Raw genomic sequence first — 21,702 nt, 5'->3', positions numbered from 1 at the left:
ACGACGGTGATTGGTATAAATTAGCTGCGAATCGTAAACTCGCCATCGACATTTCTAGCAATCCTCTCTGCGATTCTCACCAGCATCGTCAAAGCACTAATATATAAATATTCAGTAGCTGAAGATTTCATTTGCCAAACGACGCACGGAGACTCTGATATTACTGTATTTATTCGCTCTTCTTCGTTTCCCTAACTAGCACTTCCACAAAACAAGAGGAATTTGCTTACGCATTATAAAGAGAATAATGGGAAAGCAGAAAGGAGAAAACGCCAGAAGCAAGTCACGCCCTTCCAGTAGCAGGTTAGCGTCAATCCCTAATTTGAAATTTCAACTTCGTCTTCCTCGTCTTATCGATTCTTCTTCCTCGCAGTCTCGCCGCCTCGCTCTTGCCTTCCGGCCCCGCCGCCGCTGCCGCCGTTGGATTTGATGGTTTTGTCGGCAGCTCGCGCCTCGATCTTCCTTCTTCGTCCGAGGACTCCCTCCCCTTTGTCGTATGTATTTCTAGTTTTATGCTACTTTTTACTTTTGAAGATGGTTGTTGTGAGAGAGAGTTCTCTTTCCTGTTCAATTTTTGTGTTATTTATGACTGTAGTTATAATCGAGTATTGATTAGGTCTGTTTTTGTGGTCGTAATTAATATACTGGAATGGTACTGCTGCAGCGAGTTTCATGTTCTGGTTCAATAAATTGAGTTCATAATTAGCACGCGTGTGCTACTTGCATACACTTGAGTTTGAAGTTTTAATTTGCGATGTCTTTCATTCTGTGTTTGTATGAGAGTTTTGTACTGAGTTGGAATTGAGTTAGTAGAGCTGACTAGTCTGTTAGTGTTGCTTAGTGGACAATATTTCAATCCTTGCCTTAATGTCAATATATTGATTTATCGGATATGCAGGATGTTGATAGTGAGCTTGCGGTTCACTTGAAGAGGCTAGGCAGGAAGGATCCCACCACTAAGGTAAATTTGGATTAACTTGTGAGCTAGTTTGTAGATATATCTGGCATGCTCATCTGCAACTGGTTATAGTATTAATCCCAATGAGGTGTTCTCCCTAGATTCTAGGTTTAAAATTATCTTTTAGTTTAAATCAAATACCAATAAAACGAGTGAAAGGCGATGAATCTCATACACACATCATACATGAAAAAGGACGCTATACGTTAGAAAAATAATATGAGAAAAGGTACTTGTGAGATCTATCTTTAGATTCATATACATGTAGAAAGAGAAAGAGAGATGTGTATCTTGCAATAGAAGTACAAAGACAGAGAACAAAAAACAAAATAAAGTTCACTTGTGTAGAACTCTAGATGACAAATAGATACCACGAAAGGCAACTTCTACAAAGTTGCTTAGGAGGTAATATAATAATATAAACTATTGTAACCCTTCACCTGAAGCTGATACAAATAGTATGTACAAACTTAGGAACAAAGCCCATCGAGGTCTTCTTTGGGTTTTTGTCAAAATATTTCAAGTTGATTACTGGAGCTAACAATCTCAATACAATTTTTCTTGGACGACAACTTTTCTTAATTAAAATGATGGTCAATTTCTATGTGTTTGATTCTCTCATGAAACATGGGGTTGGAAATGATGTGAAGAGCTATTTGGTTATCACAATACTTCATTTCCTTATTTATTGGGTTTCACAAAATATCAGTTCTTGGAGAAATTGTTTTATCCAAACAAGTTCACAAGTGAGTGACACTGTTGCCCTATATTCAACTTCAAGAATTGACTGAGAAATTACATTATATTTTTTTTTTTGTTTTTCAAAGATATTAATATTCCTTCCAATGAAAACACAATATCTAGTCAGTATCACAATTCCCAAAGATTTGATTATTTTCTTTATCTTCATGTACCATACTTTCTCATAGAGCATTTTTGAGGTATATAAGGATGTGAATGACAACATTGCAATGATCAATACAAGGAATTTGCATAAACCAACTTGTCACACCAAGTGCATAAGATAGGTTAGGTCTAGTAATAGTGAGATAAATAAGTTTTCCAACAAGTCTTCTGTATCTCTTTGTATCTAAGAAAGGTTCACTTTATTTTGTCACTAATTTTTGGTTTGGATCCATAGGCTTGTTTCATTTTGCACATCTAAAGTATACACCTTTGAGAAATTGCAATACCTTTCTTTAAGTAAGCCACTATACTGTCTATAAAGTATTTGAGACATCCAAGATCTTTGGTCTAAAAGTGATTGCATAAGTGCTTCTTCATTTGAGAGATTTTATTTCATGCTGCCTTATCATTTTCACTCGCTTAAGCAAGCTTTGCTATTATAAATCTGTTGGTTATTTGTTCGCTCAAGTGAGCACATGACATCACTTATAAGTGAGTTTGTGCTTAAGGCTTCTTATTTTCCATTTTCTTTTTCACAGCTTAAGGCATTGACAGCTCTATCTATGCTGCTTCAAGAAAAGTCTGCAAAAGAAAGCATTCTAATAGTTCCGCAATGGGTATGTTGTCTTCATATTATATTACTTGTTTGTCTCTGAATTGTCTGCATCAGTTCTTTTACCTTTTATACAAAGAATATATAGTTTGAATAGTGAACTGATTGTTCTTTTGCATGGTGATTTTTCCCTTAAAGAATAAAAACAATTTCTTTCCTCCAAATGGTCTAACTGTTTGGCATTTAATCATGTAAGATTTTTATCTCAACAAATCATGATTACCATTTATTGAAAACTGTTGAAATCGAGAAAGGAGACAGGTATACCAACGGGATGGGAGTGATAAGATATGTTGTGCAAATCTATTTTTTCCCCTGAACGTACTGGAGTTGGAGGGAATTGAAAGGGTTAGGACGGGACTCTATATTTTACATTACACCTTAAGGTAGACTAATCAATAAAAGTCCCTTTTTTTTTTACATATTTAGGTAGACTAAGTTAGACATTGGATGTATGGTCTTTCATTTTATGGCCTGTTACAATGTGGATTCCTTTGTCGGATGACATAATAACAACATTGGAGAAGCAAGGCAGTGGCAGCCAAGACAGCCCAGTTCGCCCAATTAGAGTTTTATTTTGTTTTTTTATAGGTTCGATTTCATTCAGTAGAATCCTTAATTGATTTAGGTCCTATGATTTTGGATCTCTTTCCAGTTTCCATGGCTAGTCAAGACTAGAGATCTTATCACTTGTTATCTCTTTCTTTTGTTATCGGCAGTCTCTAAAAAGTCTGTGTGAGTATGCAGTGATGGGCATCATTTATTCTCTCTTTTAAGTTTATTTGGACAATGGAGCAAACCATAATTAATCACAAAGTTCATAGACCATGCAGCTCTCTGTAGACATGATTTGACAGACTAACAATAACTACTGTACTCTGATATGTAGGAAAAAAACAAATAGACCTCCAATTTTAATATTTAGAAATGGATGGGACTTGGAACATTGGATTGGGTGTCAGACTTCCATTTGTTTTGTTTGATCATATGCATCTTTCTTCTCTGGTGGATATTGGCCCCTTTTTTAATTTTTTAAATCCACTAGTGTCAATCTCCAAATATACTTTTTTAGTATATTTGACTATTTAATTTGTTCTTATGTAGGCATTTGAGTATAAAAGGCTTTTGCTGGACTACAATAGGGAGGTTCGGCGGGCCACTCATGATACCATGACTGCTCTTGTTACTTCTGTTGGGTAAGAACTTTTCTGACGGACATTTATATGCTGTTCTTTTTGCTTTCTCAATTGTACAATTTAATATATGAAAATGGAAATTTGAATGTGTAGCCTCATTTTCTGCAAACTTATATGGATACTTGTCTGACAACAATAGCACATAAGACCTTAAGCTTGGGGATATTGACATACTGTTTTCTATTACAGCGTGTTTACTGTCCATACTAGTTATAATTATTCCATTTCAATTATCTGATTGCTTATATCTTCTATGTTACTTGCACAATAGTTTGTGGGGAAGCCAAGCATCTTCTTGTAATGGCCTCAACATTTTAGTCTACCTGTCTGCTGCAAAATGCATTTCTACTAGTTTCTAGAATCCACATTTTTTTTAATGGAGATTGAATATTAGCTATTTACTTGTGTAATTGATCCAAAATTTGACGATTCTCTGGAGAGAACTTAATTAATGCAGTAGAAGATTTATAGTTGATTTCCCCTCTCACATCCTTCTCAGGAGAGATTTAGCTCTGCATTTGAAGACTTTGATGGGACCATGGTGGTTTGCTCAATTTGATCGAGTTTCTGAAGTTTCTCAGGCAGCAAAAAGGTCTTTCCAGGTTTGCTATGTTTGTTATTGCAAATTACAGTTGTGTTCTAAATTATTTCTTTCATGATGATGAACAAAGTCATCTTAAAGTATAGTAAACTTGTTTAGAATTTCATGCTTTATACATGTATATGTTTTCAACCTGCCAGGAGCACAAATGATCAGTTCTGGAAGCTTACAGTAATATTATGCATAGAAAGTACATGTCTTGCCATTGTTTCTTATCTACAAGTATCCACTTTAATTTGTAATAATTTTTTTATGGAATGGAAGAGAGGTTTATAAAGGAAAATGTTTATCTGGAATTTGTGTTTTAGTATTATAAAGAGTTGGTTCATTGAAAATTTTCAAGTTAATTGGTAAGTTCATAGATATAGTTCTTCAAATATTCTAGTGGTGTGGACCAAGATGCAATTATTAGTTTTATAGCATATCTTAGAGGTCCCGGTGGTTTCCTTCTTCTTTTGAAAATCTTTCTAGTAATCTGGGAGTAAAATATTCTGGCAAAAGTTTTCTGGATAGTAGTGCCATATCCTGTCTTCTATAGTTGTATCCTCTTTTAATGCATAAGAAATATATAGTTGTTGTTGCTCTGGGTGTGGGAGAGAGAGTTGAAACCCCCCCTAATTGTAGTCACCCGTAGGCTACCATAGTGGCAATTTTTGGTTAAAACAGTTCCTTTGGGGACTACTTTACTTGCAACTTTAGAGGTAGTGGTTTAGTCCTCCTACATCATCTAAAGTTCTCTTACAAGTTAATTTTGGAAGGTTGAGAGATAATCCTAAATTCTAAGAAATCCTAGTTGTGCTGGTCCTACCTACACTTATGCTATATGTGATTTGGTAGGCGTCCTACAAACCTAATTAACAATCAAGCCTGGCTTCAGTTGGTATCTTGAGCTATTGTATCAGTCTGTGATGTCAGGATAAGGATGATCCACCTGATAATTTCTTTTCTTTTATGTATTTTAGTACAACTATAAGCTCAAAAAATGATGGGGAATTTTTCTAAGTTACTTTGAATGAAATGTTCAATGTAATTTGTGTAGAATTGATTATCATGGGAAATATTTCTTGAAGTCTTAAACATATAGTTTTCTTATGCATATCTTTATGTTCAATGCATGCTTGCATGTTCCATGCTGAAAGTGATGGCCCAACTTTGTTTAAAAACATATTTAAAAAATGACACAGTGAGGATTTACATGAAAAGAACATGAAGGGCATTGATATGCTTAAACTGAAAACTGAAATATGTAAGTCTTTGTTTTGAAGTATCATTAAAATGTACATGGATGTCAGAATGCATTCCATTTTATTGCAGGTGTGTTGTGTTTAGTTGAATGTTCAGTTCAGTAACTTGTAATTTGTTGGGTTTGTGGTCTTACTAGGTATATTCTGCAAAGCAGATTTTAAACTTGTGCTTGACAACTTTATTACCAAATTTTTGCTGTTATTTGTTTTAGTCCTTTGTTTGATTGTGACAGGCAGCCTTTCCAGCACAGGAAAAGAGACTTGATGCTTTGGTTTTATGCACAACACAGATATTTATGTATTTAGAAGAAAACCTAAAGCTCACACCGCAAAATTTATCTGATAAAGCTGTAGCTACAGATGAGTTAGATGAGATATATCAGCAGGTATATCGTGAGAAATCACTTTAACACACTTAGATATCAAGTCTTTGATTTATTCATTTGCATTGGCTCTCCTTTTTAGTGGATTAAGAAAGATATTCTCAACAGTAAAATTTAATGGATGGATACCTTCTTTTAGTATCACAAATACCACAAACATTTTTTTAGTTATTATATGATGTAAGGATTTTAAAATTATGGTATGCTTATTGCATCATGGAAGCTCTTTTTACAAACTGATTATAGGCAGACATGTATTTTTAATTTAATCATTTAATCTTTTGCTCAAATGTGTCAACCTATCTTGGTGGCATACTTTTTTTACCTAAAGTCTAATATCTTGATCTAACAGGTGATATCATCAACGTTGTTAGCATTGGCCACTCTTCTTGATGTTTTAATTTGCTTACAACAACGACCTGGTTTTGAGAACGTAACTACTGAACCTAAACATGCTTCTAAGGCTAGGGCAGCTGCTGTTTCTTTTACCGAGAAGCTGTTCAAAGATCATAAATACTTTCATGACTTTTTGAGGTCAGAAAGGCCTAGCATTCGATCAGCTACTTATAGTGTATTGAAGAGCTTAATAAAAAATATGCCACAGGCTATTAATGATGGAAATTTAAAATCTGTTGCTGGTGCAATTCTTGGTGCTTTCAATGAGAAGGATCCAACTTGTCATCCCTCAATGTGGGATGTAATATTACTTTTCTCTAGACAATTCCCAGATGGTTGGTCTTCCTTAAACATTCAAAAAAGCATACTAAATCCGTTTTGGAATTTTCTTAGGAATGGTTGCTTTGGTTCCCAGAAGGTTTCATATCCAGCTTTGGTTTTATTCTTAGACAATGTTCCACCTAAATCTGTTGGAGGGGATAAGTTTTTTCTTGAATTTTTCAAGAACTTTTGGGCTGGAAGGAGAATTTCTCTATCTATAGATAGACTGGCATTTTTCCAGGCACTGCAAGAATGTTTCCTTTGGGCTTTGAAAAATGCTTCAAGGTACAAAACTTTTTCCTTTTAATTCTTTGGCTGCATTTTTTCGGATCTATTTACAACTTGTCTGTATGCCCCTCACCCACCAAAGAAAATATTTAGCTTTCCTTGTACCTTTTTATAACCTGTCTTCTGCTTGTATTAGATATAATGATGGAGAAGAGTCAATCTGTCACTTCCGAGTCACTCTTGTTGATCATGTCCTTGTAAAGCTTTTATGGAAGGATTTCCTTACAGCTGGAACCTCAAGAGCTGATGACATAATCAACTTAGGAAAAGCAACAGTTTCATTGGAGGAAAATGTTTCTGAAAGCAAGAAAGTGGATATGCTGAATATGAAGTATCCTATGCCCTATTTGCAAGAGTTGGGGAAGTGCTTTATTGAAATCCTTTTAGGCATTTTTATATTGGATATCAATGTTCTATCTGTTTTTATTGAGGAACTTCAGGATAATTGCATGGGTGCTCTTGAGCAAGCAGTTAATGTGGACATTGTTGAACGAATCATTTTGTTCATGTTTTTGCTGGAAAAACATGCTGTGCTGAAAGGTGCAATTTGGCCATTGGCCTATATTGTGGGACCAATGTTGGGGAAGTCTTTCTCACTCATTAAATCTTCAGTAAGTTGATATTTCTACAAACCTCTGACATTGTAATCTATCTTACTCCTTTTGTTGTAATTTTAATGATCGGTTGGATAATGAGAAATTGGTATTGACATATCACATATCTGTATTATGGAGTATATACAACATTTTCATCTTAATCAGAATGGAGTTCCTGTTCGTACTTGCTCACCTTGTAATAGTTTTCTGGCATAATCATTTATATTTTTATCTATGCTTAGAATCAGCCTCTTTTATACAGCTTGAACAAATCTGGGTTTGATGGGCTCTATTGTTACTCTGGAGATTATTTTTAGGTCTTTTAAACAGTAATGTTTTAAATCTAGAGACAGATGGTATACAAAGGAGATTTTTTGGGGGATTTTCAAATAGAGAATAGTTAAGAAACACGTAAAATATAAATAAGTTGTTAGATTTATGCTTCATATAATATATTACATATCTTATTGTAGGTGTAAAAGTTGTTTGACATCCCATATTCTTATTGTTACTTACATCAGTTATCACTCTAGTGTAACTTACATCAACTACTACACCAATGAATGTGATCTTAATCAATCCATTTGGTGAAGTATAATTTTATATTACATTGATGGTGTTTGTCAAATTTTGTGAAAAACAAACAACAATAAGACATTAATAAAATTCTTCATATTTTAATATATTTTGAAAAGTTCATATTACGTTGATTACATGAAAGGAACTTCCAGTTCAGGTGGGTTTTTGATAATAAATTGTATTACAAGCTATTGAATGATGTAATAGTTGGTGTAAGTTACACTAGCAACTTATGGGAATCAGTTATGATGTCACCATTGTTAGCTTAGCCTGTTTAGAAATTGGTATAAAAGTTGCATAGGATTACAACGTTGTTAAATTTAACAAGCATCAAATGATTACTTTAGATGTGAATGATATTTTCTACCATGTTTTTCCAGACTCACCTCGTTTTTTAAATATCAGGATTCACCAGATACTGTGAGACTTCTGTCAGTTGCTGTTTCAGTATTTGGACCACAAATGATTGTCCAAGAAGTTTTTATTAAAAACAAAGGGCATTATTCTAGTCAGGTTTCATGTAATGGGGATAAAGTAGGGGAAGCTGAAGACTTTATGCAAATATTCAAGAATATATTTGTTCCTTGGTGCCTGCAATCAAATAGTTGTTCAACCAGTGCTCGGGTAGATTTGTTATTGGCACTGCTGGATGATGAGCATTTCTCAGAACAGTGGTCCTTCATCATCAACTATGTGATTGGCCAAAGTTATTCTGAATTCGAATCAAAGTTATTAGATGCTGACCATGCAGCAATATTGGCCATGCTCCTGGAAAAAGCAAGGGATGGGAGAATGAAGAGGAAAGTGAAAGATGATTCCACTCATAGTCCAGGCAGTAATGCCAAAGATTGGCATCATCAATATCTCGAATTATCTGCTATTGCTGTTTCTCAATCCCTGCCACCTTTCAGCACTTCTCATGTGCAGTTTATATGGTATGTTAATTCAAAGTTTCAGCAGCAAGATGAAGTAATGGCACACATTATTTATTAATTCACCTGTCAGGAACTATACATGTCAATCATATGATGCTATATACTTCTCTTTTCCTTTTTTGTTTTAAATCCAAAGTTTAGTTATCTTCCTATATTTTGGTCTTTGATACTATTTCTTGCACGAAACAGATTAGTAATTTTCGAAATTTGATATAGCAAGCAAAATTGGAAATAGAGTAAATTAATCAATGGATCCATAAATTATATGAGAATTTTTATATAGGTCCTTGTACTTTAACAAGAATTTTTAAACAGATTATGTTTTGGTTTCTGGGCTAGGTTTCTGGCTGTTGGAAAAGATACTCTTGACCCCTTTTTTGATGTAGAGACCTGTTTGAAAATTTCCAATCAGTTTAGGACCTACTGAATATTAAACTAGTAATTTGATCTTTGAACTATTTGGGAATTTTCAAGAGCATCCTTGTACTTTAACAAGGATCGAGATTATTTTGTCTAACTTTGACGAAATCCCATCTCAGACATCCAATTAAAAATGATTTATAAGTCCAAGAACCCTATTTAAAATTCTCTTATAGTTCAGAAACTAACAAATTCATTTCAGCAAGGAGGGGGTAGTAATGGCTGTGAAATGGAATGCATCAATTGGTGTCAAGTGTTGCTAATTGTTTTGATTGTATCAATGCATGCATGCATGAATATGTTTGTACATAATTTAGTCTCATAACAGAACTTCCATAGAACTGAGTTTTTTTTCTTTTTTTTTGTTGGGTGGGTTTGACAATGAGGAGAGGAAAATCATGGGTGGATTGAATTGACTGAGTCTGGTGATTCATTGTCTCTTATTAAAAAGGATTTTTGAGGTGGTTAGATTTTGATGACAGCATATCTTTTCCCATTTTACAAATGCTAATTCAGACAGTCCACTTTAAACATCACCATATCTATGAACCTGCAACTAATTATGCAAAATATGGAAAGTGGATAGTTTCTGTAGTTTATGATGTTTGAAAGTTGACATGGATAATATGCATATGAAGCCATCAAGGCTTATAGGGAAAAAAGGCATGTGTAGCTGGTAACAATAGACTGATATACAAAGTTGAATAGAATAGATATATAAATATTTTGAACCTGTTCCACAGAAATAAAGGATTGACAACTTAAGTTGAATAGACTTCGTTCAGACTTGTTTAATTTTTGTTTGGAGGTTCTTTTTGTAATTTGTTATATGGATTTGGTTTGCCCCCTCCCCCACATACATTTTTTGTTTTTGTTTTCTTTTAATAAATTTATTGATGTGAAGGCATCATGCCTAGCATGAATTTATAAAAAGTTGCGTATACTTCACTCTGATCTTATTATGTTCTTGACCTGCAGCTCTCTTCTTGGTGGTTTAACAGAAGAAAAATCTTCTTTTCTGTCCAGAAATGCTTTGATTCTCATTTATGAAGAGATTTTCCGGAAGTTACTATGTTTTCTCCAGACTTCACCTTTCTTTTGGGTACGGAATGCGGCTTCTGTTTTAATCAATGATGAAAAAACCTCTGTAGAATTTGATAGTTCTCTCAACATTATTGAGATAGCTAAATTTGCTCTTGACATACTTGATGGTAGTTTCTATAGCCTGAAGACTCTTGATGGGGAAAGTGGACTTGTATCTGGAATTTTATCTGCAATTTTTGTCATTGAATGGGAGTGTAATTTAAGCAAAGCACTAGGTGATTCACTTGATGACAATTCAATGATACAAATCAAGCCCAGGATAACATTTGGTGAATACGTGTGTGCTTTCCATAACAAGATAAATGTTCAATTTTTGAAAAGCCTTTGCTCAGATAGCCGCAAGAGATTGTCAAATATCTTAGTTCAGTCAACAAGATTAGCTCTATTTGCCGAAGATAGACTTAGTAATGATGAAATTGTATCGTTATGCTGTACATGGGTTCTTGAAGTTCTTGAGCATGTCTGTCTGGATGAAAATGAAGAACAAAGTGTGCTACAATATCTACTGAGTAAGGATGAAGTGTGGCCTGTGTTTGTTGCTCCAAATTTTAGCTTGACAAAGGTATTGACAAATTTATGTGTTTATCTTTTATTTTTGAAATGTACTATTGCTTACTAAGTAAAATGGAATTATTCATGTTATTTAATTTGACATTCATACTGGAAACAAATTTCTTGTAAAACTACGTTGATGTGAATATAGGGTGTGTTTGAATAAATTTCTACAAAAACACTTCTAGAAGAGGAAAATAAGAAGTAACATGAAATAAGTTTCTATACTACGTGCTAAAATTAGCTCATGCATAAACTAAAAGTCATGTTTTCGAAAAGATAATATGGGGAAGTTTCTCCAAATTAATTTATGCATACGTTAATTTTAGTTTATGGAGAAAACTCTATCTATTTTCTTTACTTATTTATTTCTTCTAGTAGTTCATACAGAGAAATTTATTCATACGTGTCCTTAGCTAATTGAGCTATCGTTAATAATAGCCAATAAGACTCTTTTGGAGTTTATTGACTGAGTATGTAGCTAGTATTTCTAATATTCTTTTTTCATCTTTATTTAGTGAATGCTCAGAACAAATTTTAGTGCCTTCAGACAGTGGTTTATGATAAAGCTAGATATGGCTTCTAGGAAATAAAACATGTAGTCAAATCTCTGCATGATATATAGAGAAAATTATGTGCTACTTTTAACCATTAATTTATACTGAATGCAGGCTTCTGGAGACAAGAAGTTTGTTGCTTTTATTGACAGGTTAATATCAAAAATAGGGATTGATAGAGTTATTTCTGGGTGTGGTGTTCTTAATCCATCTTTGCTTGGAAAAGGTCAAGAGCTTGCATCTTCTGCATGGTTAACTGCTGAAATCCTGTGCACTTGGAGATGGCCTGGAAGCTGTGCTATGTCTTCTTTCTTACCTTCATTCTGTGCTTATGCCAAGGGCAGTAATTCTGTACAGGAAGGCCTGTTAGATGAAACATTAAGAATTTTGCTTGATGGTTCCCTTGTTTATGGAGGCACTGGCACAAAAAATTCCGTTAGTATGTGGCCAGTTCCAGCTGATGAAATGGAAGGTGTTGAAGAACCATTCTTAAGAGCACTTATTTCGTTTCTCTCTGCTTTATTCAAAGAGAAAATATGGGGCCCAGCAAAGGCATCCAGTCTGATAGAACTTTTTGTGAATAAACTTTTTATTGGGGAAGCAGTTAATACTAATTGTCTTAAGATTCTACCTTTGCTTATAAATATACTTCTAGAACCATTTTATGGGTATGAGGAACCTGGTACTGGTGTCCATCATTGTACTTTAGAAGAAAGTTTTGTGCAAAATACTATGATAGACTGGCTGGAGAGGGCACTAAGTCTTCCTCCTTTGGTCACATGGAAAACAGGAGAAGGTAAGCTTCCCTTTCTTCAGATAAAAACACTATGATAATTCACTAGTTTGTTCTGAAAAGGCATTTTTATCAGTAAGGATAGAGATTCCATTAAAATTCTGTGTTTTTGGCATACTTTAAGATGATTCTGTACATGGGCGTGTGCTTTTTTTTTTTTTTTATAGTGATAATTGTTCACTTTGTTCAAATGAAACTGTTACCATGAAGAATTTCTATCCAAAAAATCTCACGATGAATAATGTTGGTATTAATAAAATTGCTCGTTATTCTTGTAGACATGGAGGATTGGCTTCAGTTAGTTATTGGCTGTTATCCTTTCATCTCAGTGGGTGGTTCACAAGCATTGAAGCCAGCGAGAAATATCAGCTCTGATGAGAGGAAGCTTCTGTATAAATTATTCCAGAAGCAAAGGCATGTTGCTGGTGGATCAGCTATATTTAACCAGCTTACAGTGGTGCAGATGCTTCTGTCAAAACTTATGATTGTTTCTGTAGGATATTGCTGGAATGAATTCTGTAAAGAAGATTGGGACTTTTTATTGTCTAACCTAAGGTGTTGGATTCAATCAGCAGTTGTCATGATGGAGGATGTAACTGAAAATATAAATGGTGTTGTTGATAGCTCAGCTGATAATTTAAATCTGATGAGTCAGAAAATTGAGCAAATTGTTTTAATTTCAGATCCTTTTCCAATAAAGATTTGTGAAAATGCCCTTTTGTCTTTCTTGCTTCTCCTTAAGCATTGTAAACTTCAACAAGATGAAGAGAGAGATAATCTAAGTACATCTAAATCAGAAAATTTGGATTCTGTTAAAGATCGAATTCTAGAGGGTGTCCTCCGCCTACTATTTTGTACAGGCATTTCTGAGGCTATTGCATCTGATTGCTGTAAAGAAGCTGCCTTAGTTGTTGCATCATCACGGGTTGAATATACACACTTTTGGAATTTGGTAGCTTTTGGGGTTGTTAATTCCTCTTCACAATGTAGAGATAAAGCAGTGAAATCAGTTGAATTTTGGGGACTAAGGAAAGGGTCTATTAGCTCTTTGTATACTTTACTTTTTACTTCCAAGCCAATTCCTCCATTGCAGTTTGCTGCATATTTTGTTCTTTCAAATGATCCTGTTTTAAGCATTGCTATCCTTGAAGATAATGCTTGCAATTCAAATGTATATGCTGCTACTGACGATGATAGGCAGCATGACATGTCACTAGAAGAAAAGGTTCATCTGAAAAAGGAAATATCTGTCATGGTAGAAAGGGCGCCTTTTGAGGTTCTTGGAACGGACTCTCTTTCACATCAACGCGTAAGAATGCTTTATATGGGAATGAAATTGAACTATGCTTCATAAACATTTTCTAATGTTTATTTATTCATTTACTTTACCGTTTCATTGTTGGTACTAATGATTTACAAAATACATTTTAGGTAAATCTCTTCCTTGCTTGGTCTTTGTTGTTATCACATCTGCAGTCATTATCTTCCTCATCTCAGAGGGAGAGACTGATCCAGTACATACAAGACTCTGCTACCCCAGTTGTTTTGGATTGCCTTTTCCAGCATATTCCTGTAGAGACTTTCACAGTTCAGAGTCTAAAGAAGAAAGATGCAGAGCTTTCTGGTGGCTTGTCGGAAGCTGCAAGTGCTGCAACCCGTGCCACCACAACTGGTTCACTCTTGTTTGCCGTGGAATCTCTTTGGCCTGTTGAATTGGAGAAAATTTCATCACTTGCTGGTGCAATATATGGTTTAATGCTCCAGGTTCTTCCAGCTTATGTACGTGGCTGGTTTAGTGATTTACGTGACCGTAACACTTCAGCTGTCATTGAATCCTTTACAAGGACTTGCTGCAGCCCTCCTCTCATTGCAAATGAATTGTCTCAGGTATGATGTAATTAATTTCTTGTCCATGTAAGTAGTTTGTTGTTTGATAAATATTTTCGTGAAATAGCAGAATCTGTTATCATAGAGTGTGGACATTAAAACGTTAAGTTGCATGATCGTATCATATTTTTTGAATAGCACAAACTAATTAAATATTTTAGTGTGATAGTCACATTACTCTTTCCGGACAAAGGTATATTAATAGATACACTAGTATTTGCGTGTTCTAAACTTCTTTAACCTTGACTATAAGTACTATAGATAAATCTGATGATTCATGGGTGGCATTAACAAGGATTCTACTAGAAGTTAACTGGGGGAAGGTTCAGAACATAAATTGCAGCTGTCAATGAGATTTTGTGCTGTAACTGTTGCTTAGAATCCATTGGTCATAGTTACAGAGGATCTATTTATGTTTGGATCAAATCTCAATGTTCTAAAGTTCTAAAATACTTGTTTGTGCCAGAACCCAACGGCATTGTTTGGTCCTTGAAGCCAGCCCACCTAGTGGAAAAAGGCTTTGTTTGTTCTTTATTATTGTAACATGCAATAATTTATATAGGTATAAGCTTAGTTCTGTTATATATGCTCACTTATAATCTCCAATGCAGATTAAGAAAGCCGACTTTCGTGATGAGAATTTCTCAGTAAGTGTAAGCAAATCAGCAAACGAGATTGTTGCTACTTACACAAAGGATGAAACGGGAATGGATCTAGTCATTCGTCTCCCTGCATCTTATCCACTAAGGCCAGTAGATGTTGATTGTACAAGGAGCCTTGGAATTGCTGAGACCAAGCAAAGGAAATGGTTGATGTCAATGATGCTATTTGTTCGTAATCAGGTATTTTGTAGTTGGCTTCTGCTGCCCACTTTTGCGAGTTGCTCAGAATTAATCGTGTAGAGTCAAAACTCGTATAACTTACTCTTTTTTGTTTACCTTGCATGATTAGTTCAAATTAGTTTACTGAGAATTCTTTCCTGTGACCGATTACTTTTTAGTTTATACCAGTCTTGCTGAATAATATAAACCTTTATGAAATTCAGTGGACAATGGCTTAACGTGATAATTAATGATCATCAGAGCAGGTTTGCGTTGAAGTTACTCTTTGTTTGCATTGCATGATTAGTTCAAATATAACGGTTTGCTGAAATTATTTTCTGTGATTGATTACTTTTTAGTTTTACCAGTATATAGACCTTTGTGAAATTCAGTGCACAATGGATTAATTTGAGAATTAATGATTATCAGAGCAGGTTTGCGCTGAAACTAACTATTATTTCTTCTGGTCCTGCAGAATGGAGCTTTAGCAGAAGCTATAGGAATTTGGAAGCGCAATTTCGATAAAGAATTTGAAGGTGTTGAGGAGTGCCCGATCTGCTACAGTGTAATTCACACCACAGACCACAGTCTTCCACGTCTTGGTTGCAAGACATGCAAACACAAATTTCATTCTGCTTGTCTCTGTAAATGGTTTTCTACTTCTCACAAATCATCATGCCCATTGTGTCAATCTCCGTTCTATGGTTTACACCTTGAGTAATGAATTCAGTTTTACCAATTTTGCTGGCTTGTGATTTCTTGCACTGAAAGTAGTGGATGAAGAGAATGTCTCGACATTTGAGAATTAACAGTAATTTCAAGCATTGAGAATCAATGCTCTGATTGAGGCAGGGACAACTTACAAACTACAACTGGTTACCGAAGCAAAGGTGATTTCCAGATTCTTTTCTCCACAAAGCTTCTTTTTATTAGAAAGATAGCGTTGAACTCCTCGAAATTAAAGAGGAAGTTGAACAGTGTTTTTTGCGGCAACAGCATGGGTGTATTATATTTTCCATCAGGAGAGGTGTATCAGATTCCTTTCTCTTTTGTAATATTTATCCTCTCATTGGATTTTGCTTCCCGTGGTTGTAATAATTATCTCAGAATGGCTTGTACATTTTAGATTATTTTATTGTCACAACCACTCATAAATTCAATTATGTTTATTAGAATTTAATTTTATAATATCAACTTACAGTGAGAGGGTTGCATTTATGTATATAAATTGATCATATCTTTTATGTATATATTATTTAAACTTTGAATGTATTTTTTATGTTTTTTAATTTAAATTATTTAAAATGAACGTTACATATTTGAAATTAAGTAAATAAATACGTTATTAATTAAAAACATATAATTGACTATTTCGTTATAACATATTATATGCCAACATGGTACTCTTATAAATAGCTTCTATTAATTTACTTTTTTTCTTAAGACTTATAATATGCTTTGACTTTGGAATGAACTAAACCTTGTCTAAGAAGGTATCAAATCAAACTATACTTAATTATGTCAACGCCATGGTCAACCTTCTTAGTTGACACTACAAGGTAATGCGCCAAAATTATCTTCTAATCAATCTTAGTCATGGGTGTATAGAATATGTATAATTGGTATTTAATCAAATGCTAAAATTATCGAAAGAATTGATATACATCGACACGTGTTCAAGTCATACATCGATCAAATATCTCATGCAATCTTATTATATCTTCCTCTCTTTATCACGGTTTTTAAATAATGAAAGAGAACAATTTAGAAGGAATTGATTGGGAAGATGAGGAAGTGGACTACATACCAAGACCACTACGACAAAAATAAAAAACATTTTGCCTATGACAGTATAAAAAAGATTGCATGCGTAATTCAGATAAATCAGATAAAAATAATTAGTGCAAAACTACGAAATTCCCAAAGCAATACAACATGTGCATGCAACGTGTAAGTCACCAGGATTAAATGCGTAATGTCTCCATTTTTTAGTGGTCCATTCCTTTCGGTATTTACTTTTAATGCTGATAATTAGGGTTTGATTTCTCGCCATAATCATAAGTGTTAAAAAATTTAAGTATGTCAAATAAAGTTAAAAATTTAATAAAAACAAATATTATAAATTCATTATTTTAATTTTTTTTTTGTGTTATTAATTTCTTATATGATTGATTTATCTCTTATTGTTGTTGTATTTTACTGGTATCTTTTATTAAAAAATTCAACACCATTATTTTCACGACCATCTTATTAGATAAATACAATATAATTATTGTATCGAAATTCTTTCTAATAGAAATTCATACAACACTAATAACAACATAACATAAATATAAAAGCTCAATTATAAGGCAGTTAGTGCCGTTATGCTTGACTTGTGTTTTTGAGACACTAGAAACACCACTAAATGATTTACCAAATAAACCAAATTATATTGGCAAATGGTGGTGACATGAACGATACTAAATATTACAATTATTGTGAAGAAACGAGGATTAAAAGTAAAGATAATGGAGGAAATCACGGCTTTTGGAAGAAATATGAACATAATGTGGCCAACTATGGTGTTTTTCTATTACATCCATTCATGCTTGGGTAGTATCTTCTGGTCCTAACTGATCCACTAATGGCACATTCAATCAAAGTGATGTTTAATCTGAATTATGTGCGTGCATGAGATAAGTTTTTATATTCAACACACCCCACGCACGGGATTCTTCTTAGTTGAATTTAAAGGTCATAATCGTAGTGCATGTTTGAAATCTCTAAGACCTGCATGCATATTATCTTAATTTATCATAATTGTTTTACACAATACATAACTACTCAGTAATTTTCTATGCTTGAGTCAAATAAAAGCTAGTGATAACGGAAACAAAAATCAAGAATTCAGTTATTGAAAACTTTAGGTATGAAAACTAACTCGATAGCCGTGCTTCTACATACGTCACTCGACTATTTTTTCTTTTTATATTTGAAAAAAGTAAATGGATAACATAATATTATTTAGTTTATTCTAGAAATTAGTATAATACATATCAAAATATGTACTCTATATGTTGTGATACCGTTCATCCTTTTTGAGTTATAGATCTAGAGTGATATATTGGATTTTCATTCATTTGTATTCATTTGTATTGGACATATCCTATATTGATCCGATATATATTAGGTTAAATTATAATATATAATTTTAATGAAGTGTAGATCTTATTTTACAAATTTATTTTGTGACATTAAATTAGATATAACTTTTTTATTAAGATATTAAGATATACATAATTATCTAATATGATTTCAAAATTTAATTTTATTATACATAATATATAAGAGAGTAAAATATTAGTTTATATAGTTCAAAAAGATATATGAGAAATTATTAAAATTGCATATATTAATTAATGTTTTTAAATCATTTTCATCTATCTCAAATACTTAAACTTTATTATCTTAGATTATTAAGATTAATGTGTCAATCAATTACCAAAATCATAATGAACAATTATCGAATCTCAATCAATTGAATTTTATTTTATATATGACATGTAAATTGAAGAGAGTAAGTTAATGGTGTGTTTGGATTAGACAATTTAAGAGAGTAATTCATTTATTTGAAGAATTTGAATTTCTTTGAAACAAAATAACTTGTTTGGATGAGTGTATATATTAATATTTTTTAAAAAGTTATTTCAAATAACTAAAGTAATTGAATTTGAAATTCACTCAAAAAAGAAAGAAATTAAAATTTCATAAGTTGTGAAATTTCTCATTAGTCAAGATAAAAAAAAAGGTTGAGGCCAACTCAACAGACAATCGACCAATCGATCAGGACTGACTCGATCGAATTCGGTCAAATTTCAGTCAATATCAACTTGGACAAAATTTGGTTCGAATTGAATTGACCGAATTCGGCCAAATTTCGATTGAGCTGACTTAGTCAAGTTTGACCAAATATTTGGCTAAGGCCAATTCGACCAAATTTGGCCGAAGCTAACTCAATCGAAATTTGGTCAGAACCGAGTACGGCCAAATTAAATTAGTCAATAATCACAAAAATTCTTCGATAAATAAAAAATTAACGACAACTTACGAATGACCAATAGAAAAACTTTATTAACGGACGGAAAAATCCATTAGCAATTACCAACAATCAATATTCATTTGTAATTATTCATTGATAAGTATTTGTCAGTAATTACATCGAATTTTTTGTCATTTTTAATTATCTATCAGTAAATACTACAATTTGGTTTTCTTCTTTTTTCCTTTTTTTCTCTCTTTCTCTTCTTCTTCTTATTCTTATTTCTCCTCCTCAATCGTCACTCTTACTACATCCGTCGTTGTTGTCACATCCACCACCTCCTCTTCTTCCTTCTCCTTCACCTTCTTCTTTTTCTACTCATCCTCCTCCTTTGTTGTTGTGACTAACACCTCTATCGATGGAATTATCAACATATTTTACTAACGGACTTGAAAAAAATTGAGTTACTGATAGATTTTTCAACGACGTGATGAAAGCCCAAAGTGAGAAATTTGATGCTCATTTTACTGATGAAAATATCAATTACTAATAAGATTCATAAATTATAGACGGATGTTACCCATGAATAACAAAATTTATAATTTATCAACGAATATTACTAACGGATCCATTATTGACGAATCTTTCAATTAGTAATTAAAATTATAAACCCATTGGTAAAATTCGTTGTTAAATTCTGTTGTACCAACAAAATTTGTTTTCTCGATGATTTAATTAGTATTTTTTTTGTATTCTTCTTCTCATCCTCCTCTTCCTTCTCCTTTTTACATATCTCTAATTCATTTATAAGACATATTTTATCAGATTTAATGAAAAATTTGACATCCATTTTACCAACAAATTTAACAAGAAATTAAAAGAAAAGTTAATTACTGACATACCGACAGAATTTATCACGAAATAGTCAAAGACCAAAGGTGGAAACTTTGGTGCCTATGTTATCAACAAAATTTCTGACTGAATTACTTAAACACTGAATTATCAATTAATTTTACTAATGAATTCATTGTCGATGGATCGGTGATAAAAGTTATAAATTATTGATGAATTTTCTTACAAAATTTATCGATGGATCCATTATCTATGAAATTTAATGACAAAAATATTTGTCAATATAAAAATTCTAATACACTAACAAGATTATATGACGAATCCATTACAGAAAAAAATATTCGTCGATAATAAATTGTTTTACCAATAAATTTTTTCATCAGTAAAGTTCAATAATTACAAAATTTCTTTTAGTGTATTAGCCCATTTTTAATATGTATGAATTTGAAGTATTTTTAAACAAATTTGTAAACTAATGAAAATATTTAATTAATATATAATGATTTGTAAACAAATTTTTGTATTTTGTTACTTTTTTTAAAAAAATTCAATATTCAAGAAAATACACTACAAAAAACTAAAATAATACATTTTTCACATTTACTATTACTCTGGACTGTAAAAAAAAGGTTAAGAGTCTTTTCTGGTCTACATAGAGCAATTTAGAAAATCCCAATCGAGTCTCTTCAAATCTTTTATGTTCTCTTTATATATATAAATTTATTTTAATACAAATATGTAACAGTGTCAATTAAACTTTTTTTTAATATGATGGTATTATCTTTCTAATACAAGGGGCTTAGATTTATATTGTGCCTTTCTTTTATTTTTTATATAATAAAAACAACAAAATTTAAACACCCACACGCACACGTAAGTTATAAATCATATAATTAGATTGAAGATCCATGCATAGATATGATGTAGAAGGGGATATTCAACTCATGTAAGTTATAAGGAAACTCCCTGGGTATAAAATTCCAGCCATAAAATTCTATATAACATATATTTCCGAGTGCAAAACATCTTTAGTTGACAACAACCAAATAACATGACCAGTTTACATGGATAGAAAACTAGGTGAAGAACAAATTCTTCCTCAATCTTACAAACAACATATACGATCGACCAATTAACTGGATCCTTTTAAAAAAGAATTTTCTAATAAAAAACAGTATATCTCAAAGTTGACTTTGAACACCATTTTCTCTCAAATCAGATTTCACCATCTGCAAACTGCACAACTTCATTCTTCAAATAGCAAATGACGAAAAGTTAGCCCGAAAGAGCCAATGTGATTTTGAACGCCGCATACTATAAACAAAGATCCAATCATATTAACTATTGTGGGAGAATCTGAATATTGTAAAGCCTTCGTTACCAACTGAAATATTGCTTAGATTGCCATATGAGATAACTTTTTATGAAGAAAGAAACCTGTTTTATGTTTATCAAAAAATATATATATATTTTTATAAATAATTATTTGGGATATTCCATATACACATAAAATGTATATGGGTCCCAACCGGCCCAACAAATGGCTCGACCGTCCTGACGACTTATATGGGTTCGACAACCTCGACAAGTTCGGCTGACCCGACGACCCAAGCGTTACCGACGAGTTTGACAACCTAGTAGGGTTGGACCAGACCAAGTCGACGACCTTAACGAGCATA

The 21,702-nt window shown here is 32.9% G+C and overlaps 1 protein-coding gene across 2 annotated transcripts; it reads left to right on the top strand.

Moving 5' to 3' along the window:
* On the top strand, positions 1 to 16,411 carry LOC114193010 (E3 ubiquitin-protein ligase listerin). 2 transcript variants are annotated; one of them, XM_028082693.1, is made up of 16 exons: positions 1 to 303; positions 374 to 494; positions 899 to 961; positions 2,404 to 2,481; positions 3,582 to 3,673; positions 4,173 to 4,275; positions 5,752 to 5,904; positions 6,254 to 6,903; positions 7,043 to 7,517; positions 8,487 to 9,016; positions 10,415 to 11,102; positions 11,764 to 12,445; positions 12,721 to 13,751; positions 13,874 to 14,329; positions 14,941 to 15,171; positions 15,626 to 16,411. In XM_028082693.1, the coding sequence occupies exons 1-16, from the start codon at positions 248 to 250 to the stop codon at positions 15,869 to 15,871; spliced, it is 5,655 nt and encodes a 1,884-aa protein (XP_027938494.1). In that variant the 5' UTR covers positions 1 to 247; the 3' UTR covers positions 15,872 to 16,411. The 2 variants fall into 2 exon arrangements, with proteins under 2 accessions (XP_027938494.1, XP_027938495.1); XM_028082694.1 differs by lacking the exons at positions 1 to 303; positions 374 to 494; positions 899 to 961; positions 2,404 to 2,481; positions 3,582 to 3,673 and having other exon boundaries at positions 4,177 to 4,265.
* The last annotated feature ends 5,291 nt before the right edge of the window (positions 16,412 to 21,702 follow it).

Source organism: Vigna unguiculata, chromosome 8, assembly GCF_004118075.2.
Source record: "Vigna unguiculata cultivar IT97K-499-35 chromosome 8, ASM411807v1, whole genome shotgun sequence".
NCBI classification, from domain to species: domain Eukaryota; kingdom Viridiplantae; phylum Streptophyta; class Magnoliopsida; order Fabales; family Fabaceae; genus Vigna; species Vigna unguiculata.
Note: the sequence above shows the minus strand (reverse complement) of the source record. Positions and strands in the feature narration are given on the sequence as shown.